We start from the raw sequence: 20,342 nt of genomic DNA on the forward strand, positions 1-20,342 counted from the left end.
TAAGGTAAGTGTATTTGAAAAATGCAATATAAGTTTAATGAATTTAAAAAGGTTTTGCTTGATTTCTTTCTCACTCTTTAATCTCAATTTTTTTTTTTAAAAAAATTTAATTCTATACTACTCAATAACTAATTTTTCGTCCAAAATTTATTGTTTTAAAAATTGTTTAATCATTTGTTATTTGTATTTTGTAATAATTTTGGTTATTAATTTTTGTCAATAAATTTGAAAAGGTTGGTAAGCGGTGCGGGGAGTGTCGTGGAATGGGCCTAAGGCTAAGATTACCCGGATTTAATTAGACCCGCAAGAGGTCAGTCAACTAAACCGGAGCGGGTCGAATACACTTATTTAGTTATTTTAATCCAAACGCTAGTGGTTTCCTTTTGTCGCATCGCTTCGCTCCCTACCCTTGGGCTAGGGTTTTACTTGTGCGTCTTCTCCGAAAGCAAGCTAGGGTTTGTCCGTGTGGCAGAATGGGAAGGTATCGAAGCCGGAGCAGGAGCTATAGCCCCCGGCGGCGAAGCAGGAGCCCACCGGCACCGCGCGGACGGAACCGCTATGTCGACGATCGCTACGGTGACAGCAGGTCTTACAGAGACCGCCGCTCACCTCTTCCTTCCGGCTTGCTTGTTCGCAATCTTCCCCTTGATGCCAGGTCACCTCCTTTCTCACTTTCTTTTTTTCCTTCTTTCCACTATCGCATTGTACTTGCTTGATGAACTCTTTCTTCTATTTCGTCACACTCTGTTAAGTTTATTGAATGTGAAGGAAATAAAGAAATCAAAGTCAAATTTTCGATTTGTATTGCAGGCCTGAGGATCTTAGGATCCCATTTGAGCGCTATGGTCCTGTGAAGGATGTTTATCTACCTAAAAATTACTACACTGGGTAATTTCTGCTTTTCTATCAATACAACCTGCTTCTGCTAGGCTTGTTGCTCTCTCACCTATCTCGTACATTGCTTTTTTATAAATGCATTTTGCTTTCACAACTTTGAAATTCAATTGAATTGATTTTGTAGTGAGCCTCGCGGCTTTGGATTTGTGAAATATCGATATGGTGAAGATGCAGCTGAGGCAAAGCAACATCTTAATCATACTATCATTGGTGGACGTGAAATAAGGATTGTTTTCGCTGAGGAAAACAGGAAAACTCCTCAAGAAATGCGTGTTAACACTCGAGGAAGGTGTGACTAGTTTGATTTGCTAATTGATTTCAATTTTGCAATATTGGAAATCTACTCCGATGGACTTTTTAAAATTGAACCTTTCTTTTTGTGTTTGTTATAAGTGGTCGATATGGAGGTGGTAGAAGGAGGAATCATACTAGATCCCCACGACGCCGATATCGTTGTCAGTTTAACTACCCATCTCTATTTCATTTTCATATTGTAATAATTTTCAGTTTTTATTTTGGGTTTTAATCTTTCTACTCGAAGCTATTCCTTGTTTATCATACATGTTATTTTTGCAGCATATTCTCGGTCTCCATCACCAGCTAGGGATGATTCAAGGTATGAATTTTACACAATAAATAGCTAATTAATTTAAATTGTGAAAAATTCCAAATTTTATTACTGAGCAATATCATAATTTTTGGGTATTATGTATGAATCAATGCCTAGTTTTCACTATAATGACGGTGGTGCTACATTTTCTAGTATTTAGGTACTGAAATATTATTTATAGAACTTAAGAAAATACGTGCATTTTCTTAGCATTGAGTGTTTTTATTTGAGCTGCAATATGACAGTTTTCTAATCGCCACAAGTGATTGATGTATTAATGAGATGTTTGGTTGAATTATGATCAAAGTTGCTCAGAGAGCTGTAGGTGGTGAAAGTAGATCTGCTGTTTGTACCCTTTTCCTGTTTTCTTAGTGTAAATAAAAACTATCCAATTGGAGTTTGGTAGATGCTAGCTGATTTTATCACACTATTATTTTATAGATTTCTTGTTTCTGTTGCAACTTATTTGTCTGTTGAAGTTAAGATTATATGATATTCTTACTGACCTGAATCTGTTTTAGGCCTTTGAGTAATACATTATCTGTAACATACACACCTTAAATATCTCTTTGAACTGGATGTCTTCTTTTTTATTGTAAATGGTGCTGGTGCATTGTACCTTACTTTTAAGCTGTTTATGTTGCTGCCAGTGTTGTCAATAGTGGATCGCAGAAAATAGCAGAAAGCTGAAAATCTGCTATAGAATATAGCGGAAGCCACATAGCGGTTGAAATAGAATATATATAACAATTAAATATGTATAAAAAAAGCATGCTATATGCAAAAAAAAGAAGCTGGGCAAACATTAACATAATATTATCTCAAAAGTTAAATTGTTCAAGACAAAATATGTTCGTTCTCCTCTGCCCCTTTCCCAATATAATCAAAAAATGCTATAAACAGCTGAAAGCTAATTAGCTAAACAAGTCCTAGTGAGGCACATAATTAAAATAAGCTAATTAGCTAAAAAGTCCCAATAAGGCATATAATCAAAAAAAGCTAAAAGTGTCAAGAAAACATCTATTCATTGTGCTCTGCCCCTGCCCCTGCCCCTGCCCCTGCCCCAGCATCAAGAAAACAGAGGAAGAAGAAGAAGAAAGAAGTTAAAATGCTGGACGAAGAAGAAGAAAGAAGTATTAAACAAAAGAGAAAAAAAGTTATCTTACCTGTAAAAAAACAGAGGCTGGACGAAGAAGAAGGCTACATCAGAGGAAATGGGAGGTTCTAGAATGCTCTTGAAAAAACTCGTGAAGTAGAAGTAGAACTGAAGTTGAAATGGTAGTGTTGGGCCCAAGTCCATGAGTAAAGGTAAAAAGAATAGAGTAAAAAGTAAAATGAATTTTAACTTTTAACAAAGTCAATAAGTAAGGCTACTGTTGGGCCCTTGTGTGCATTCTGCGAGCCCAAAACCACTGCAATCCGAACTGCCCCAATTCCGCATCTGCTCCGACCCTGTTTCCTCTTTCAGCAGTCAGCACGATGAACCCTAAATGTGCAGTTGCCGTCGCTGTTGATGCAGTTTCTCTCCGGATTCATCCTTGTCGGAAACTGACTATGTACAGCCGTGACCCAACGTGGTTCCGTGACGCCATCACGATTGCGTTTTCTCCAAAACCTGCTACACTATAGCATGATAGCGCCGCGATAGCCGCTATTTGACAACACTGGTTGCTGCACAATGGAATGAAACTAATGTCTTTTGGTGTGAGTCATAGATGTATTTCATTTATATTGTTTTGTTGCCAACTTTCAATCTTGTCCTTTGCTAGACATTCAAAGTGACTAGCTGATTTATGTTGATGTTGATAATTGTGCCATTCCCTTGTTCAACTAGAGTATACTTTGCAGGTTTACTTACAATTAGAACGGCTTCCAATCATTTGACCTTGACAACAGTCCTTGAATGTGTTTTAATGAATTGAATGATATCTGCTTATGGTCTTCTTTATGCAGATAATAAAGTGAAATTGGAAGACTTTAAAGATGGATTAATAAAGATTAACGAGTAAAGAGGCTTAAAGTGATGCGCTACTTGCTTATGTAGCTATCAAAGACTCCATAAGAAATATCCATATCAAATTTGCCTTTTTGTGCCAGTGGCATGGGCTTTCCCTACTTTGTGGTATTTGGTTTGTGGCTGAAGAAATGGTTCAAATGAGTACTCTTTTCCGATTCCCTTTATAAAATTTCTGTGAGGAAGATTTTATTTAGTTTAATATCTTGTTTTGCGTATACTATCCAGTTAAGAAAGAATATAAAGCTTATAGTTGGCCAAAGAAAATCACATCTTCAAAGAATGGAAGCCAAAGTTTATACGGGTAGAGATATGATGACATTGTGCAAGAAAGATAGTTGTGATTTTAGAAAGTTGGACAAAGAGAGCTATGAAGTTACCAGATGCTGATCTTGCAGTACATCATTCATAACTCTCAGTGTTTGGATCCAAGTGTCATATATTTGTCCAGAAACTATGGAAAGAAAGGTACAGGTACAGGTCATATTTTGGCTAATTAGATTTTGAAGAGGAAGTAAGTATTAGTTATCACTTATGAAACAAATTAAAATTTTGGTTTGAGTGATTGTGTGCTTAATTATGTGTATTCTGTTGAAAACTTGTAGTTGCACATATTCAGATCTCTATTGATTTATAAGATGCTTATGGTTGGTATTCTCTCCCTTTTTAATGTGTGGTATATGTAATTGTGTTGTTTTAGCTATTTTTATTAACTTTGGTTTGGATAATGATGAATCCTCACTGACGTGATGACATATAGGGACGGCAGGGGTAGGGATGATTATTATTCTCCTGAGCGATCAAGATCTTATTCTAGGTCTCTCTCTCCCAGTGGTGGGAAGGACTACAGGAAGTCCCCTCGTCTTAGGGAGAATGGTCGGAGTCCTAATGACAAGAAGGATCAGACACCCAGCAGATCCGAGAGTCCTAGGGGCAATGATCGTAGTCCTTCAAGGTCTCGTTCACGGTCATACAGGTATGAATTTTATTTTTATTGATTGAATATATGGCATAATTCCAATTATAGTTACATCAAATTTCTGTTAGTCAGAATACAATCTTTAAGAGTTTGAAGCAGTTAGAATTCTGGAAATATAATCAGGTAGTAGGGTCACATAGTTACAAATAAGACTCCTCAACAGTAGAGATGAATATAATCATTAATTAATCCTTGCACTTTAGATTTTAGAATCAGACTCATTAACTTTTAAGTACTTAATCTCAAATATTGGAGACTACAGCACTTTATAGTTGGGGATTTTAGTACTAAATGTAAAACATTTAAACAAACAAACTAACAAGTGTCATTTCTCTTTCCTTCTGAGGCTAAACACTAATAATTAACTCTTTTATAAGTTAAAGTTTGCTGTTAGTATATTAGTAATGAATATTTTGTCAGAATGTTGTACATTAATCACTCATCAGGAAATTCATGTTCTGAAATCGGACATGTATTTTTTAGATTGGTTTGCCTTGAAGTTCAAATATGCCTATTCTATTCTATTTTTGAAGCAAACACTATTTTTTTGTTTGAATAAATGATATCTTGTAGAATTACACACGGATTTGTATTTTAAGCCTCATTGAAATTGAAATCAGTCTTTGATTAGTTGTTTCTCCTTCTGCAGTCCACGCTGATTTGTGAGCAGGCAGAGATTGGAATGTGGAATGTGGAATGTGGTTAATTCGGTCTTTCCTGTGACCACATACTGTAGCTAAAACTCAGACATTTTGAAAGATACAAAAATTGTAGCTAAGCAAAGTCTGTGATGTTAATATTAGTATTCCGTAGGTGACAGACACCCCCATCAGAAGGTAGTTTGACTTGGTGTGTCATTTTGGATGACTCAGATTAGACTTTTTCATCAGTTTACAAATTTTCGGATACTTGTTCATGGATTATTTCTATATTTATTTATATGGTTGGTTCATCGTTATAAGCTTAAATGTTTCTACTTCAAAGTTAACGTTTAAAGGAAGAGTTTTAAAAATAAAATAGAAAGTATTTCTTATTCCAAAGTTTCTTAGGAGTTCTCAAGTGTGCAGTTTTCTATTTTTATTTCTTTCTTTCAAGTTATTTCACTTAGTTTTGAAGTTACATTTTTTCCATTTTTTTAATAAAAATATAAGATTATCAATTTTTAAGGTTTATTAAATGTGTTTGTTTGAGTTTTTGTTTTTATGGAAGTAAAGAGTTTAATAGATATGCACCCTTTGTAAGGAAAATTTTAAACTATTAATTAGTCCTGGCATGCATTTTAAGAGATTATTATCAAAGTCAAATTTAATATATATGATGATGATTTGTAATTGAATGGTGTTTTTTTTTAACAGGCTGCTTTTGAATTTTTTTGAAAAAAAGCTTGATCATAAACTAAATTTCTAACTTGTTATCTATTTACGCTGGGAGTTTGGAGAGCACAAATGTCCTGGTTTAGCAAGTGGCAATAGTGCATGACTTGTCATTGTTCATAATAATGTTAAAAAGTAAATTTTAATTTATCAATCGTCCTATGTTACTATGTATTTGTTGGTTTTATACTTCATTATTATTCTTGCAAGAAAATGAAAATACTTCATTATTCTGCTTACTCTTTTTCCCCCTTGATTAACTGTATTTGTTTTTTCCGTGCATATGCATGGGATTTTAGACACTCTATTGGTGTAAGTAGTGTTAATTTATGTTGAACTTAGTCATATTTAAGCGAATTACAAACATTATGATAGGTTTAATCTAATTGGGTGAGTGGAGTGAACTTTATAATTCGTACGTAGCCACGATGACTAGAGTAGTCAACCTTGCCTAGTGGACAAGAATTTTCAGTTTGACTCTTTTAGACACCTTGCCGGAAAAAATAAACCGAAATCTAGTTTTTTTTTTTTTTGGAATGCAAAAGAAGTGTTTTTATTTTTTATTTTATCAAAAGCACAGGTGGTTTCACACTTGTCTCTTTGGAATTTGATATTTGATTTGAGAATGGAGTTGTGATGGAAGGTACTACTTGATCCACAGTGAAAAAAAAAATAGGTGAATGTCAAATATAAATCAAAGATATATCATTAAATTTTTTTTCTTTTAATTATACTAGTCAATATATATTAATTTATTTTCTTTGTTTACATTTTATGTATCCATCATTTGAATTGTAATTTATAGAACTGTGATGAAATGTTTATGATAATATAAAAGAAATTAAGTATAATATTAGTATTTTGGAAGCGTAGGAGTACCTAATAAGAACATGTAAAATTAATTCCACTAATATAAATTAATGATTGATTTTGTTTATCGTTTTTTTTACATTTTTATGAAATAAATTTTATATTTTAAGAGCGCAATTATTATCGAATTAGATATTAAAAAGACAAATAATTTTTTACTTTTATAGAATATGAAGAGTTGAACGTACACACGACATATAAGAAAAGAAGCATTAAAAATGGTGCATTGTGAGGAAAGGAACAAAGAAGGACGGTGAGTGATGTGATGTGTTGTGTAGAAACGCGGCATGGGAAATTGGCATACCCATTATCCGTCTATCCAATGAATCTATCCACTTATGATTTCCGGTGGCGTGGCCCAATGGCCCAATGACACAACACATCACATCACTACTCAGCACCACGCTTCTTATTTATTTGTTGCAGCAAACGTAGAATCAAATCAATCCCTCCTGCGTTCTTCAATTTATTTTCTTTCTGCTTCTCATGGATCTCTCCTCACTCTCTTCATACCGCACTGTCGGAGTAACACCTTCTGATCCTCGAAAATCACTTCCTCAATGGGGTCTTCATTTCCTCTCCTACACTCACAGGCTCAACCAGGTTACTGCCATTTATGAATGCAATGCCTCCTCTTTTATAACTACCTTTGTTTATTGCTGAATTAGTCAATGGGTGTATATATATTTAGATTAAGAAAAGGTCAAGTGGGGTATATGCATCACTATCCGAGAGAGAGAGAGGAGAGTATTATTCCCAGAGACCGCCAACTCCGCTACTAGACACCGTCAACTATCCTATTCATATGAAAAATCTCTCTACCAATGTACGCTGCTCACTCTAACTCAAACCCATCTACATTATAATATTATATAATGGTTATGTCAAAGGATTGATTGATGCAGGAGCTGAAACAACTCGCAGATGAACTGCGTTCTGATGTTATTTTCAGTGTTTCTAGAACTGGGGGCCATTTGGGCTCAAGTCTTGGTGTGGTGGAACTCACCGTTGCACTCCACTATGTCTTTAATGCCCCTCAGGACAAGATACTCTGGGACGTTGGTCACCAGGTTGGTTTGGTTGTCAACTTCCTGCTACTTTTGCTTTACTTGTTCTAAATTGGACAACCTTGTTTGAATTTTGCAGTCTTACCCGCATAAGATACTCACCGGTAGGAGGGACAAGATGCATACCATGAGGCAGACAAATGGCTTGTCTGGCTTCACCAAACGTTCCGAGAGTGAATTTGATTGTTTTGGCACTGGTCACAGCTCCACCACTATTTCAGCCGGACTTGGTACTCATTCTGTCTGCTCTCTGTCTTTCAACTTTCAATTAAAGAATTGCTTAAATAAAAAAAATGAGTAAGACAGTTTATGTACTATCATCTAATTACAAATTGTGATGTAGGATAAATTTATTGACTTTTATAATAATTATTTTTAAAACTCATACTTATCATCGTGTTTTTTGACTGGTTAACTGTGTAAAGACTTTTACATTAATGGTGCATACAAATTAAATTCAAAATATTACATGAATGATATAATTGGAAGATGGTATTATGGGCTTGTTCTTTCCTGTTTAACATTGGGAGTTTGTGATTTGGCTTTAACTTTTGAAGTTTTATCGAATCAACAGGAATGGCTGTTGGGAGAGATCTGAAGGGAAGAAAGAATAACGTGGTTGCTGTTATAGGTGATGGTGCCATGACAGCAGGCCAAGCTTATGAAGCCATGAACAATGCTGGATATCTTGATTCTGACATGATTGTTATTCTAAATGACAACAAACAGGTCTCTTTACCAACTGCTACTCTTGACGGACCCATACCACCTGTAGGAGCCTTGAGTAGCGCTCTCAGTAGATTACAATCAAATAGGCCTCTTAGAGAATTGAGAGAGGTTGCCAAGGTGAGTGATGCAAGTTCATGAGTTTATCAACGAGGGATGTGCAGCCACAAAGTATTATTGATACTGAGTCTTGACATAATGATATTTTATAGGGAGTTACTAAACGAATTGGAGGTCCTATGCATGAATTGGCTGCAAAAGTTGACGAGTATGCTCGTGGCATGATCAGTGGTTCTGGATCATCACTTTTTGAAGAGCTTGGACTCTACTATATTGGTCCTGTTGATGGTCATAACATAAATGATCTTGTTGCCATTCTCAATGAAGTTAAAAGCACTAACACAACCGGTCCTGTATTGATCCATGTTATCACTGAAAAAGGCCGTGGATACCCATATGCAGAAAAGGCAGCTGACAAATACCATGGTAAAGGAAGAATTACTAAATTTTTAATTTTCATAATCTGAAAAAAAATGTTTGTTACCTATAGGCTTTGACTTGCTGTATTCCTCACGGACATATGACTTGGTTTGATTTTGCAGGGGTTACCAAGTTTGATCCACCAACTGGGAAGCAATTCAAATCCAAGGCTACCACTCGGTCTTATACAACATACTTTGCTGAAGCTTTGATTGCAGAAGCCGAAGCTGACAAAGACGTTGTTGCAATCCATGCTGCTATGGGAGGTGGAACTGGCATGAATCTCTTCCATCGCCGTTTCCCAACAAGATGCTTTGATGTGGGGATAGCAGAACAGCATGCTGTTACATTTGCTGCAGGTCTGGCTTGTGAAGGTCTTAAACCTTTCTGTGCAATTTACTCATCATTCATGCAGAGGGCTTATGACCAGGTAGGATAACTACTCCTCTCCTTACATAGGAAAAATTTCTGCTCTATGATCTGTTAAATGATAAGACAATGAATTTTAGTGGTCAAGACATGATCAATATACCACCATAACATTAACTTAAAAATCAATTCTGAAAGCATGTGTTCCATCTCCATTCTACAGGTGGTGCATGATGTGGATTTGCAGAAGCTGCCTGTAAGATTTGCAATGGACAGGGCTGGATTAGTTGGAGCAGATGGTCCCACACATTGTGGTTCTTTTGATGTCACATTTATGGCATGCCTGCCTAACATGGTGGTGATGGCTCCTTCTGATGAAGCCGAACTTTTCCACATGGTTGCCACTGCAGCAGCCATTAATGATCGACCTAGTTGTTTCCGATATCCAAGGGGAAATGGCATTGGTGTTCAACTACCAACTGGAAATAAAGGAACTCCTCTTGAGGTAAAGTCAGGATTATATCCCCATACACATCCTCGTAGAGACTATTAGGAATAGTTTTGCAAATCCATTTGATGTTTTTGTTATCATATTGTATCAGATTGGGAAAGGTAGGATATTGATTGAAGGGGAAAGAGTGGCTCTCTTGGGCTATGGATCAGCTGTTCAGAACTGTTTGGCTGCAGCTTCCTTAGTGGAACATCATGGTTTGCGTGTAACAGTTGCTGATGCACGTTTCTGCAAACCACTGGATCGTTCCCTGATTCGCAGCCTGGCAAAATCACATGAGGTTTTGATTACAGTTGAAGAAGGATCAATTGGAGGATTTGGTTCTCATGTTGCTCAGTTCATGGCCCTTGATGGCCTTATAGATGGCAAATTGAAGGTAAGGAACCAAAAAAAAAAATTCATTGTGAACTATTAGTATTGTGCATCTTTGAATTTTCTATGAACATTTTACTAGCTGCCCAAAACTCATAAGCTTTGCATGACATCTATGCAGTGGAGGCCAATAGTTCTTCCGGATCGTTATATCGACCATGGATCACCTGCTGACCAATTGTCTTTAGCCGGTCTTACACCATCTCACATAGCAGCAACAGTGTTCAACATACTAGGACAAACAAGAGAGGCACTAGAGGTCATGTCTTAGAAATATTAAGGGGTTCAATTTTTCACTTTACACGATGTACAATGCATAACATGATTCACCACGTGTAATATAATATGAAAAAGTAATGTAATACTGTGAAATTTTGAAGTATATGATGCAGGTCGTCATATGGTAAAACAACTAGTTATAAAGGAGAAAAATCTGAACTTTTATGTAAGTGCAAAAGAATAGCCTTTCTGACATGGTCTAAACTGAATTTGAAATCTGACGTGAAGATGAAGAAAGCAAACATTGCTAATTTGCTGTGGAAATTGGTTCATGGCAAACAAACACTGCCTTTGTCTTTGTTGGTATAAATGTCTGCCAGAGTCAAAGCTTGACCTATAAAATTGACCTTATCGAAGTTTCAGATTTCGTCACCTATAAAATTAAATAACTCTCTTCCCCCCCACCTAAAACAAAGATGATGGAAATATTATGAGGATCTCACAAATTAAGAAGCATACTTGTCTTGCCCTCTCTTCTCTTATTTTATCTGTTCTAGAGATTGGACTCTATTTATACTTAACCCGATTAAGTTTAAAAAAAAGGCGTTTTTTTTAATTGACATGATAAATTCATTAGCACACATAATAATTTGCAAATAAATATTAAAGATAATTCTGCAATGGTCTAATTAGTTGTAATTAACATATTTCAAACTGGACCAAAATGGACCATGAGATTAGTTATTTCATCTTTGTAGTTTCTAGTACTTGAGTCATAATGTCTGTAAGTTATATTTATTATATATTTCTATGCTGACATTATACCTATGAAATCCTTTACAATTCTTTTGTCTTAGTCACCTTTTTGGTTCACGATAATTGAGTAACTTGGATTCAAATTCAAAAATTTCTTATTAATAGGTAATTTATAAATTCTTGCCGAGGCTAGAAGTTTTTCTTGACCTTAAAAGCATTCACGAGATATATATGTATGACATGATGACAAAGTGCACTATGAATTAATGTGCGGTGCATATAGCTTAATGTTCAGTTTGGTGCTAATCTAGTGCGCTTTTTTAGTTTAGTAGGAAGCGCGCGGCTAAAACTTTGCACACGTAAATTAAGAACATGAGGAGGACAAGTGGACAACCCATGAAATGCATCACATGTGTCCCAATCCTTCAATGCCAACAAAAAAAAGAAGAAAAAAAGCTACATCTATAAATAAACAAATCAAGATGTCAACTACCATGTCATATGGTACAATTAGAAAGGAGTTTATTTCTTTAAAATAAAGTCTTGGTTTGAGTTTGGTGAAAGAAAAAAAAATAAGAAGGATAAATCACCTATTTCTGTTTGAATAAAAATGGGACGACAAAATTCTTTTTAGTTCTTTCCCTAAAAAATATATGGGACGACAAAAGTAGCCTCCCTTGATTTTCATATATATCTTTTTTGATGTAGGTACATATATGAACATGATAAAAAGTAAAATGATTTTATACAGTATCACGTATATGGCGTTAATTTATTTGACTCTAAAAGTCGTAGAGATCGAAGAGGATGACCTTACAAATACAGCATTATATATCAAAGAATGATATGAATAATCGAAACTATCTAATATTAATAAACCCCTACATTACTGCACATGCATTTGGGTTCTCATCACTGAACATCATCATGGTTTGGATGTTTATGCAACTATCATTTTCAGGCGCGAACTGATGCATTATAACAAGTTTATCCGATTCGTCGTCTGGCTCTTCATGATCATCCATCTTAGACACAATCTCCACTTTCTTTCCCGTTTTCTTCTTCAATTTTTCCAATACTTTCATGGGATCAATCCGACCCGTCACCACCACCTGGTGTTCGTTCATGTTGGTAATGAACTTTTCCACTCCTAACAAAAGCGTACTAGTTACACAATTATACACACACACACACACATAAACAATAAATTAAGAGAAGATGATGAATTCGCACCTTTGCACTTGGAGATGACTTTGGCAATAGTTCTTTCACATGCATTGCAGTACATTGAAACCTTGTATTCTACAATTATTACTTTGTTTTGTTGTTCAACTTTTTTGTTCTTGCCCATGGAACTGAAACACTGTCATGCAAACAGACAATGAAAGGGATTATTTTATTTTGGTTGGTTGCGTGGGAACGGTTAGTTATGACGGTTGATACCTTTGTTATGATCACTGTTTCGGACACAGTTTTTCGGAATTTAGTACGTTTTTTTTAAATATTACCCTTTTTATTTTTTAAATTTATTGTTTGATCAATAAACAATCATTTCAGTTTGCAAAGTAATAATGATACATAGAAATTTTCTTTTATACAATCATTCAATTATAATTTATCATGTGGGATATATAAGTTTCTTGATTTTTAGAATAATTATCTTAAAATGATTTAAATAATGATGGGATGAGAGTATAAAATTATTTTATATTATTATTGCATAAACATTAAATTCATAAATATCTTAAATTTTTTTAGTATATTCTAATTAAATTATAATAATTTAATTTTTATGTACCATGCAAATGTTTTTATATATCTAATTAATTAAAAATTATTATTGATGTGATTTTTATAATAATTATTGTAAAAATTAATAAATTTATAACATATAACATTTTATAATTAGATAAAAAATATAAATTATAAATTTTTTTATATTTTTAATGCATAGACTATTTACTTAAATATGAAAAAACCTATTTACTCAAATTATAATTTTTAAAAATACTATATTATTAAATATTACTCTTTCTTATTTGTTTTTACTTTTTTTTGGCTTCCGCTTGATTGTATAATGTGGGATATTATATTTGATTTAGAATTTTAGCAGCCTTGATATATCATTTAGATATTGCAACTATATACACTTTGGATTTTCATGTTAAAGGAAAAAATATACATTGGATTTCATCTAACATATTTTTCAACCAATATGCACATGAACGCGGAAGATTTATATTGCTTTTTTCCTAAAGTCAAATTGGCTTAATAAATAAATAATTTTTTTTTAAGGTAAGAACATGATATCAGTGGGGAAAAATGGGCACTTGGAATATATAATATCTTCTACCTCATTGATGATGGGAAAATATGACTCAACTTTTAATTATTTTTTTAAAATAGGTTTGTATTGTATAAATTAATAAGTACGTTTTGGAAAATAAAATGCATAAATGATAAATATTATTGGTGTAAAATTTTATAAAGTGCAAATACTTTTAAAACTATCGATATACGAAAATTAGTTCATTGATTTTTTTTATTAATGGAAGATAATATAATGATAAAGTGGTTGGTAAATTTTCATACAAATTGAATAATAATAAATAAAATAATAGTCATAAAATTTAGTTGATGGTTTGATGAATTTTTTTTATTAAAAATAACTTGGACTTCAGAGCCGTTTAGGAAGCCCATATGACCCATCAGTTTGTCAGCCATGGCCTCAATTGATCTTGTATCTGTGTCAGAAATATTCGATCCCTTTCACAGTGACATAACACTCTTATTACATGTACACACTTTCTTTAACAAAATGTATATAAAATGCATTTTGCGGGGCACATACAATTGGAGTTGCACATTGTGAAGAGTGTTTCAGAGAAGACTACTGCTCTATTTCAGAGGAATATTGGGTACACAGATCCATCCTGCAAAAATGCACAACCCCTCCAAATCTAAGCAACGCACGTAGGCATAGATCTACTTGCTCACTTTCTTTTGACGGCCACTATTCTGTGGCTCCAAACAAAAACTAAAGCCTAGCTATTTCAATCACATATTCATACAAAATATTTTTTAAGGGTACGTTTTTCAATAGTATGTTAATTTTGTTAGCAGAAAATTCGAACTTATAATCTATTTTTCCCAGTTTTCATTTTTTATTATCAAATTAATTTTATATGTTCTTTTCTTTATGAGCTATGAATTTTGTTATTAACTACCACTCTTGAAAAAATGGTAATTTTTACTTGCATATTATTGTGTGTGTGTGTGTGCTATAGCAAGCGTCGGCAGATCCTTGCATGATAGCACATGTAAGAACATTAGCTATCCATCAATTAAACATGTAAGAACATTAGCACATGTACATTTGAAATTTGCAAGAACATTAGCACATGTACATTTGAAATTTGCAATTTCCTAACAAAATTGTTTACGAAATTATTAAACTTAATAATTACTTTTTACATAGTTTCACGAAATTATTAAACTTTTTACGAAAACTTGTTGAAGTTCTTAAATCTTATATAACATTCTGGAATTCACAAAAAATGAGTTAAACAGCTCTACCATAATTGCACCATTGAAAATGTCCAATCTAATGAGCGTAATCACCGTATGGATAGATTCTATCTTAAATTAAAACACAATCAAGGAAAGAATTGGCACTTAAAAAACGATAAGGATATATGTAAGTCTTGTAAATAATGAAGTGTATGGATAACCATGAAACCCACTATCAATTTGGGATATGTCAACCAACAACCAATTACAACAATTTTTTGTTTGACAAGAAATGACATCAATAGAGACGCATGCCAGCAAAAGATCTACCAATAGTTGTGAACAATAATACATACATGACCAGCTTACCATTAATACCATAAATCAATAGCGAGTAATTAAAATAAGCTGCAGCCCCTCATACTTAAAAAATATGCCTAGTTAAGAACAAGAGACAAATTTTGCTGTGAAGAAGAAATGAATAGTACTATGGATGTGTCAGCTTTGTTACTAATTGAGGATAGTGCAGATTCTGAAGATGACTATGGCTTTTTCACTGTGTGTCCCAGCAGCATAGCTATCAGTGATGATAATGAGGATGATGCTGAGTCATGTAGCTGTGACACGACTAGTACTCGTGGCCTACCTAAGGATAGTGAAGATGATAAAGAATTTGCTGAATTTTGTGGCAATGAAGTTGCAGCATTAGAAGATGAAGCAGAAACAAGGATCGATGAAGTTATTGTGAATGAATCCGAAGATAGACTATTTTGGGAGACCTGCATGGCGGTGGGGTATCCATGAATCCCAAATATATATTTTAGATTGCCATTAAACAATAATAAGGCATATCATATCCTGTAAGTTCAGATTTCAAAGTTTGTTCTTGAACACTAAATGATATGTATTTACTTTTGATCTTGTTCGAGTTTTCACATGTGTATGAAATAGAAGTTTGTAAGATGTCTGCAAAGAAAAATTATCCACTGTCATAGTCAAATAATTATTATTTTTTACAATGGTGACGATGAAGATCGACAAGTCGGCTTTGAGGATTGTTTTTGGGTAGCGATCACACAAGCTAGGATCATGATTAAAGAGGGTCCGATCCCAAAAAAGGCCGGACAACTTTAATGTGAGAAAATAATTATTTTCAATTTTCTTGTTAATAACTCTTTTTGACAACTCTTTCAATTTCTAATTTTCAAACTATTCAAGCATTAAAAATAATAAAATTTTAATTTCTAAAAATATTTTAAACTCCTATATGCAATATATTATATTTTTATATATTTACGAGTAAAAAATTTAAATATTTTATATGTAATATATATATATATATATATATATATATATATATATATATATATATATAATACATGTACATGTTAGGATCCTTATTTATTATTATACCTTGAGCTTATAAAAGGTAAGGATCAGACTTAAAGATTGAACTAAGTCCTCGTATATCTGCCTCCATCGTGGTTAAAAATTTATTATTGTTTTGAACTTAATCTAACTAATAACTTTTTTTCAAAATATATATTTGAAAAATCTAGCTAATCATTAAATTATCTAATATAATTTTGATAATTACGTATATCTAATTTTTGATGAATCACTTTATATCAAGCATCTATCTATTAGTATATATATCAAGCATTTGTTTATATTTTTTTTTTAAAAAGTATTATTACATTTAAGGAGACGGAATTCAAATTTACTTGGATCAGCATATATTGGTATTTTATTTCATTGAAGTCAAAATTTTCTTCTTTATTTTTTATTACATCACTCGTTATATTTATCCCTCCCTTTCAGCAAATGGTGTGGATGTGTATACACCCTGGTTGGCCGCAAAAGATCAGATTTTCTAGCTTAGGGAAAAAAGAACATGAAGCCTTTTGCCATTTAACCTTTTGGCCTTGTCGAGGTATATTGAATCAAATCTCTTTCAACATCAAGAAAATGCTTATCTTGCATAGAAAGAAAATGTTCACGGGGGACAAAAGATATATATAACCCATATTGCATGTTTCTTAATTAGCTGAGTTAGCTCCGAGTACTGTACAGGAAATATATATAAAACTAAAAATCTGCTATGTATCTTTCATACTTTCAGCACTTACTTGTTCATTCCACATTCTGATTAGCTTTTGCCTCCTAGGTGATTCAATTGTTATATAATATCTTTGCTTCCTCTTTCAGCTTACTCTAACAGGCACGCAATTTTCTGAAGATGCATGCAAACCATATAATAACACAATGTTTGGCGCTTTATTGGACATACATGTATATATGCACATAAACCAAGTGGTTATTAATGTTTAGTCGGGGTTTTTAGGATATTAGTTAAGATATTAAAAGAAAAAAAAGTATTTATTATCAAAATCATAAAAGAGGGTTAAAAAAGTCACGAATAACATAATTTGTGCATTCCAATAAAAAAAATTAATTCTTTAACTAAAGTTTTATAAATAGTGATTAACATTTGTCTTAAAAGAATCTCTCTCTTATAAAGATTAAATAAGAAGAATAACACACATTAAAGAGAGATTGAACCCCAAGAAACTTAAGGGTAATTTTGACAAAATAATATAAATTATTAACAAATTAACTATATTAATCGACTTTCTTAGAGGTGAACTAGATAAAAAATTAAGTTTTATATTTAAGTACGGACGGAGTTACATTTTTCATCATACCTACCTGTCATAGAGGATTGAGTTTCATGGTACACATTAGTTTTGTAGTCTCTCGTATATTTTTGACAAACGGTTATGGCAGGTTTGCTTGTTGATGAGTGGAAGGAAGAAACAGAGGACCTAAGTAGTAATAGAGAAGATACACATTTTAACTATCCAATGAACTACAGAACATGCTTCAGCTTCTTAAATTTGTTGAAGAATGCTGTTAAAGTTATGAGTGCGTGAATCCTGTTTCATATATTCAGTTTGTTTTACCTATTTCAAGTACATGGCCAGCCTATGTATAACTCTTCAATCTGTTATGCTTGGTTACAGCAATAGGTACAAAACATAGTAAAGCTGGAACTGATGATGAAGAGAATCTCCCAAAATCATCCCACACCAACTATGGTAAAAACCTTCATTTCCTCTTGTAAAACCATGTTAGTGCTACCCTCTGACTCTAAACATAAATTAGAGTTTATAAACTATTGTGGAATTTTAAGTGCTGCATTTATTATATTGATTACTATTTTATTAGCATTTAGCAAACTGTTATTTATACTCCAAGCTAAGGCAATTTCTATTTTCTCATTTTCACGTACTACTATAACGCAGCATCCATGCTAGCTGCTAGTGAAAATGGTCAACTTTTAGGATGTTCTGAATAGTCAATACCCATTTTCTGACACATTCTATTTTATTTTACACAGTGCAAGAGCGAGCAAAGAAAGAAAATAAACTCTACCGATTCCCTCCGAATTGAAAAGTGTTGATCCGATTTCTGACCATTATGATGAAGGCCTTGCTAATACTTTTTGGAGTGGGTAAGCATACATACATCACCAATTCACCATGTATCATTTCATTGTCATACAATAAGTATCCACATGAGATGGACTAATTATGAGGTTTAGTGGACTAATATAATATAAACAACCAATTTCTATGTTTACTACTTCTCTAAATTGAGTGACACACGTACGTACAGGACCATCTTGGATAGGCAAAATCCAACGAAGGAAGGAGAAACACATGTGGGCTAAGCTAGTGATGGATGAATTGATTGAGAGAGCTTCTTTGTACAAGTATGACTATACTGGGAAAAACTCCTTTGTTTTTGAGCATGACAATGATATGGAAAACAAAGATAGTCACATGAACAAAAAAGCCATAGAGAAAAAGAGAAGTGTGTCACCAATTTTAATTGCAGCCTAGATGGGAGTGAATAAAATGGTGGAGAAGATGCTAGATACCTTCCCAGTGGCCATCCATGATGTTGATTCTGACAACAAGAATGTTGTTCTTTTGGCAATAGAGAACAGGCAGCCTCGTGTCTACAAGCTGCTCACAAAGAGGAATTTGGTAAAGGAAAGTGCATTTCGTCATATAGATAATCAAGGTAACAGTGCATTGCACCTTGCTGCCATGTATAGGGAACATAGGCCTTGGCGTGTCCCTGGTGCTGCCATGCAAATGCAGTGGGAATATAAGTGGTACAAGGTAAATATTCTTCATTACCAATAAGTTTGAAATTACTATAAATGAGTCAAGTTTCCACTTTCCCTTGCTCAAAAATATTTGCTGTGCCTTTTCAGCTTGTTAAGAATTCCATGGCACCAAATTTCTATGCACGTTACAACAAGGGACAAACAGCTAAACAGGTTTTCATCATCACTCAAGAACCACTGGTGAGAGAGGGAAGGAAATGGCTGTCCAAGACCTCAGAGTCATGCTCACTAGTAGCAGCACTTGTTGAAACGGTTGCATTCACAAACTCAGCAGCAATACCAGGTGGTGCCAATGAGGTAACTGGTGTGCCAGTGTTGAGTGAACAACCTGCTTTCAAAGTCTTTGCTGTGGCATCACTTGTGGCACTTTGCTCCTCAGTGACAGCCCTTGTTTTGTTTCTTTCAATACTCACATCAAGGTTCCAAGAAAAGGACTTACAAAAGAAGCTTCTCATGGGAATGACTTCACTCTGGACATCTATAGCATCAGTGTTGGTCTCATTTTGTGCATGACATTACTTCATCATTGAAGATGGAATGAAATCCTCAGTTTATCTCATATGTGCCGTGACATGTTTGCCAGTGTCATTTTTTGTGTTGGTTCAACTCCCTCTTTACTTGGATCTCATGTTGGCTATATTTCGGAAGGTTCCTCGACACGTTTATAAGGTCTTCTCCCATTAGTTTAGTTGCTTTGCTGATTCATCTCTTCGTTGGAGTTTGCTGAAGATTAGATGAAAAAACAGAGAAGAACATATATATTTTGGAAGGATGCATAGCTGTTATTCATTTGCTCTTTAAATAGAGCTAGAGTCAAATATACAAAACAGAAAATCTCTTATTTTTAGGCATGATTAAAACAGTTTCTAGTATGATAAAAAACAGAATTATACCTCCTAAAGAATAGATTCTAAGCAACAGACAATTTTAAATTTTAAAAATTAACTAAAACATCTACATATGCCGTCATTGTAGTCACAGTTTCAACAAATCTCCTTCTTGCCTCAATGGTTGTAGACACCTAATTTATTTCTTAAAGCTTCAAATCTAGCTTTTGGAAGAGCTTTTGTTAAGACATCTGTACTTATCTTCAGTTCTGCAGTAAATTAGTTTGATTTCACCTTCTCTCTGTGCTTCCCTTAAAAAAATAACTTGATTTTGAAATGCTTAGTCATGCTATGAAAAATAAGATTATTTGAAATGAAAATAGTTGCTTGATTATCAACAAGAATCTGTGTAGGCTCCTTTTGTTCCATATGTAAATCAGCAGTATACACCTGAGTCAAATAGCTTGATTCACAGCTACAGTGGTTACCACATATTCTGCCTCAACTGTGCTTTGAGCCATTATGCCTTGCTTTTTTGAACTCTAAGAAAACATACCTGAACCA

The 20,342-nt window shown here is 33.8% G+C and overlaps 2 protein-coding genes and 1 pseudogene across 3 annotated transcripts; all 3 read left to right on the forward strand.

Moving 5' to 3' along the window:
- The first annotated feature begins 238 nt into the window (after nt 1-238).
- Nucleotides 239-5,458, forward strand: LOC100788749 (serine/arginine-rich SC35-like splicing factor SCL28). 2 transcript variants are annotated; one of them, XM_014769821.3, is made up of 7 exons: nt 239-655; nt 811-888; nt 1,022-1,186; nt 1,291-1,352; nt 1,474-1,513; nt 4,282-4,497; nt 5,150-5,458. In XM_014769821.3, the coding sequence occupies exons 1-7, from the start codon at nt 474-476 to the stop codon at nt 5,157-5,159; spliced, it is 753 nt and encodes a 250-aa protein (XP_014625307.1). In that variant the 5' UTR covers nt 239-473; the 3' UTR covers nt 5,160-5,458. The 2 variants fall into 2 exon arrangements, with proteins under 2 accessions (XP_014625307.1, XP_014625308.1); XM_014769822.3 differs by having other exon boundaries at nt 4,291-4,497.
- A 1,429-nt stretch (nt 5,459-6,887) lies between these two features.
- On the forward strand, nt 6,888-10,650 carry LOC100789279 (probable 1-deoxy-D-xylulose-5-phosphate synthase, chloroplastic). The gene is made up of 10 exons (XM_003550081.5): nt 6,888-7,346; nt 7,435-7,569; nt 7,649-7,813; nt 7,890-8,040; nt 8,385-8,656; nt 8,749-9,022; nt 9,139-9,446; nt 9,609-9,890; nt 9,988-10,272; nt 10,390-10,650. Exons 1-10 carry the CDS (start codon nt 7,230-7,232, stop codon nt 10,537-10,539), a joined length of 2,139 nt encoding a protein of 712 aa, XP_003550129.1. The 5' UTR covers nt 6,888-7,229; the 3' UTR covers nt 10,540-10,650.
- Nucleotides 10,651-17,533: 6,883 nt separating this feature from the next.
- LOC100791753 (uncharacterized) lies at nt 17,534-19,864 on the forward strand (annotated as a pseudogene).
- Nucleotides 19,865-20,342: the final 478 nt, after the last annotated feature.

The sequence above is a fragment of the Glycine max genome, chromosome 17 (assembly GCF_000004515.6).
Source record: "Glycine max cultivar Williams 82 chromosome 17, Glycine_max_v4.0, whole genome shotgun sequence".
In the NCBI taxonomy this organism is placed as follows: domain Eukaryota; kingdom Viridiplantae; phylum Streptophyta; class Magnoliopsida; order Fabales; family Fabaceae; genus Glycine; species Glycine max.

Excerpts from the sequence above, each read along its gene's own strand:
- LOC100789279 (XM_003550081.5), top strand. The coding sequence starts at position 7,230 with ATGGATCTCTCCTCACTCTCTTCATACCGCACTGTCGGAGTAACACCT. Across the intron at positions 7,347-7,434 it reads ACACTCACAGGCTCAACCAG|ATTAAGAAAAGGTCAAGTGG; the intron begins GTTACTGCCATT and ends ATATATATTTAG. Across the intron at positions 7,814-7,889 it reads TCTGGGACGTTGGTCACCAG|TCTTACCCGCATAAGATACT; the intron begins GTTGGTTTGGTT and ends TGAATTTTGCAG.
- LOC100788749 (XM_014769821.3), top strand. The coding sequence starts at position 474 with ATGGGAAGGTATCGAAGCCGGAGCAGGAGCTATAGCCCCCGGCGGCGA. Across the intron at positions 889-1,021 it reads CCTAAAAATTACTACACTGG|TGAGCCTCGCGGCTTTGGAT; the intron begins GTAATTTCTGCT and ends TTGATTTTGTAG. Across the intron at positions 1,187-1,290 it reads CGTGTTAACACTCGAGGAAG|TGGTCGATATGGAGGTGGTA; the intron begins GTGTGACTAGTT and ends GTTTGTTATAAG.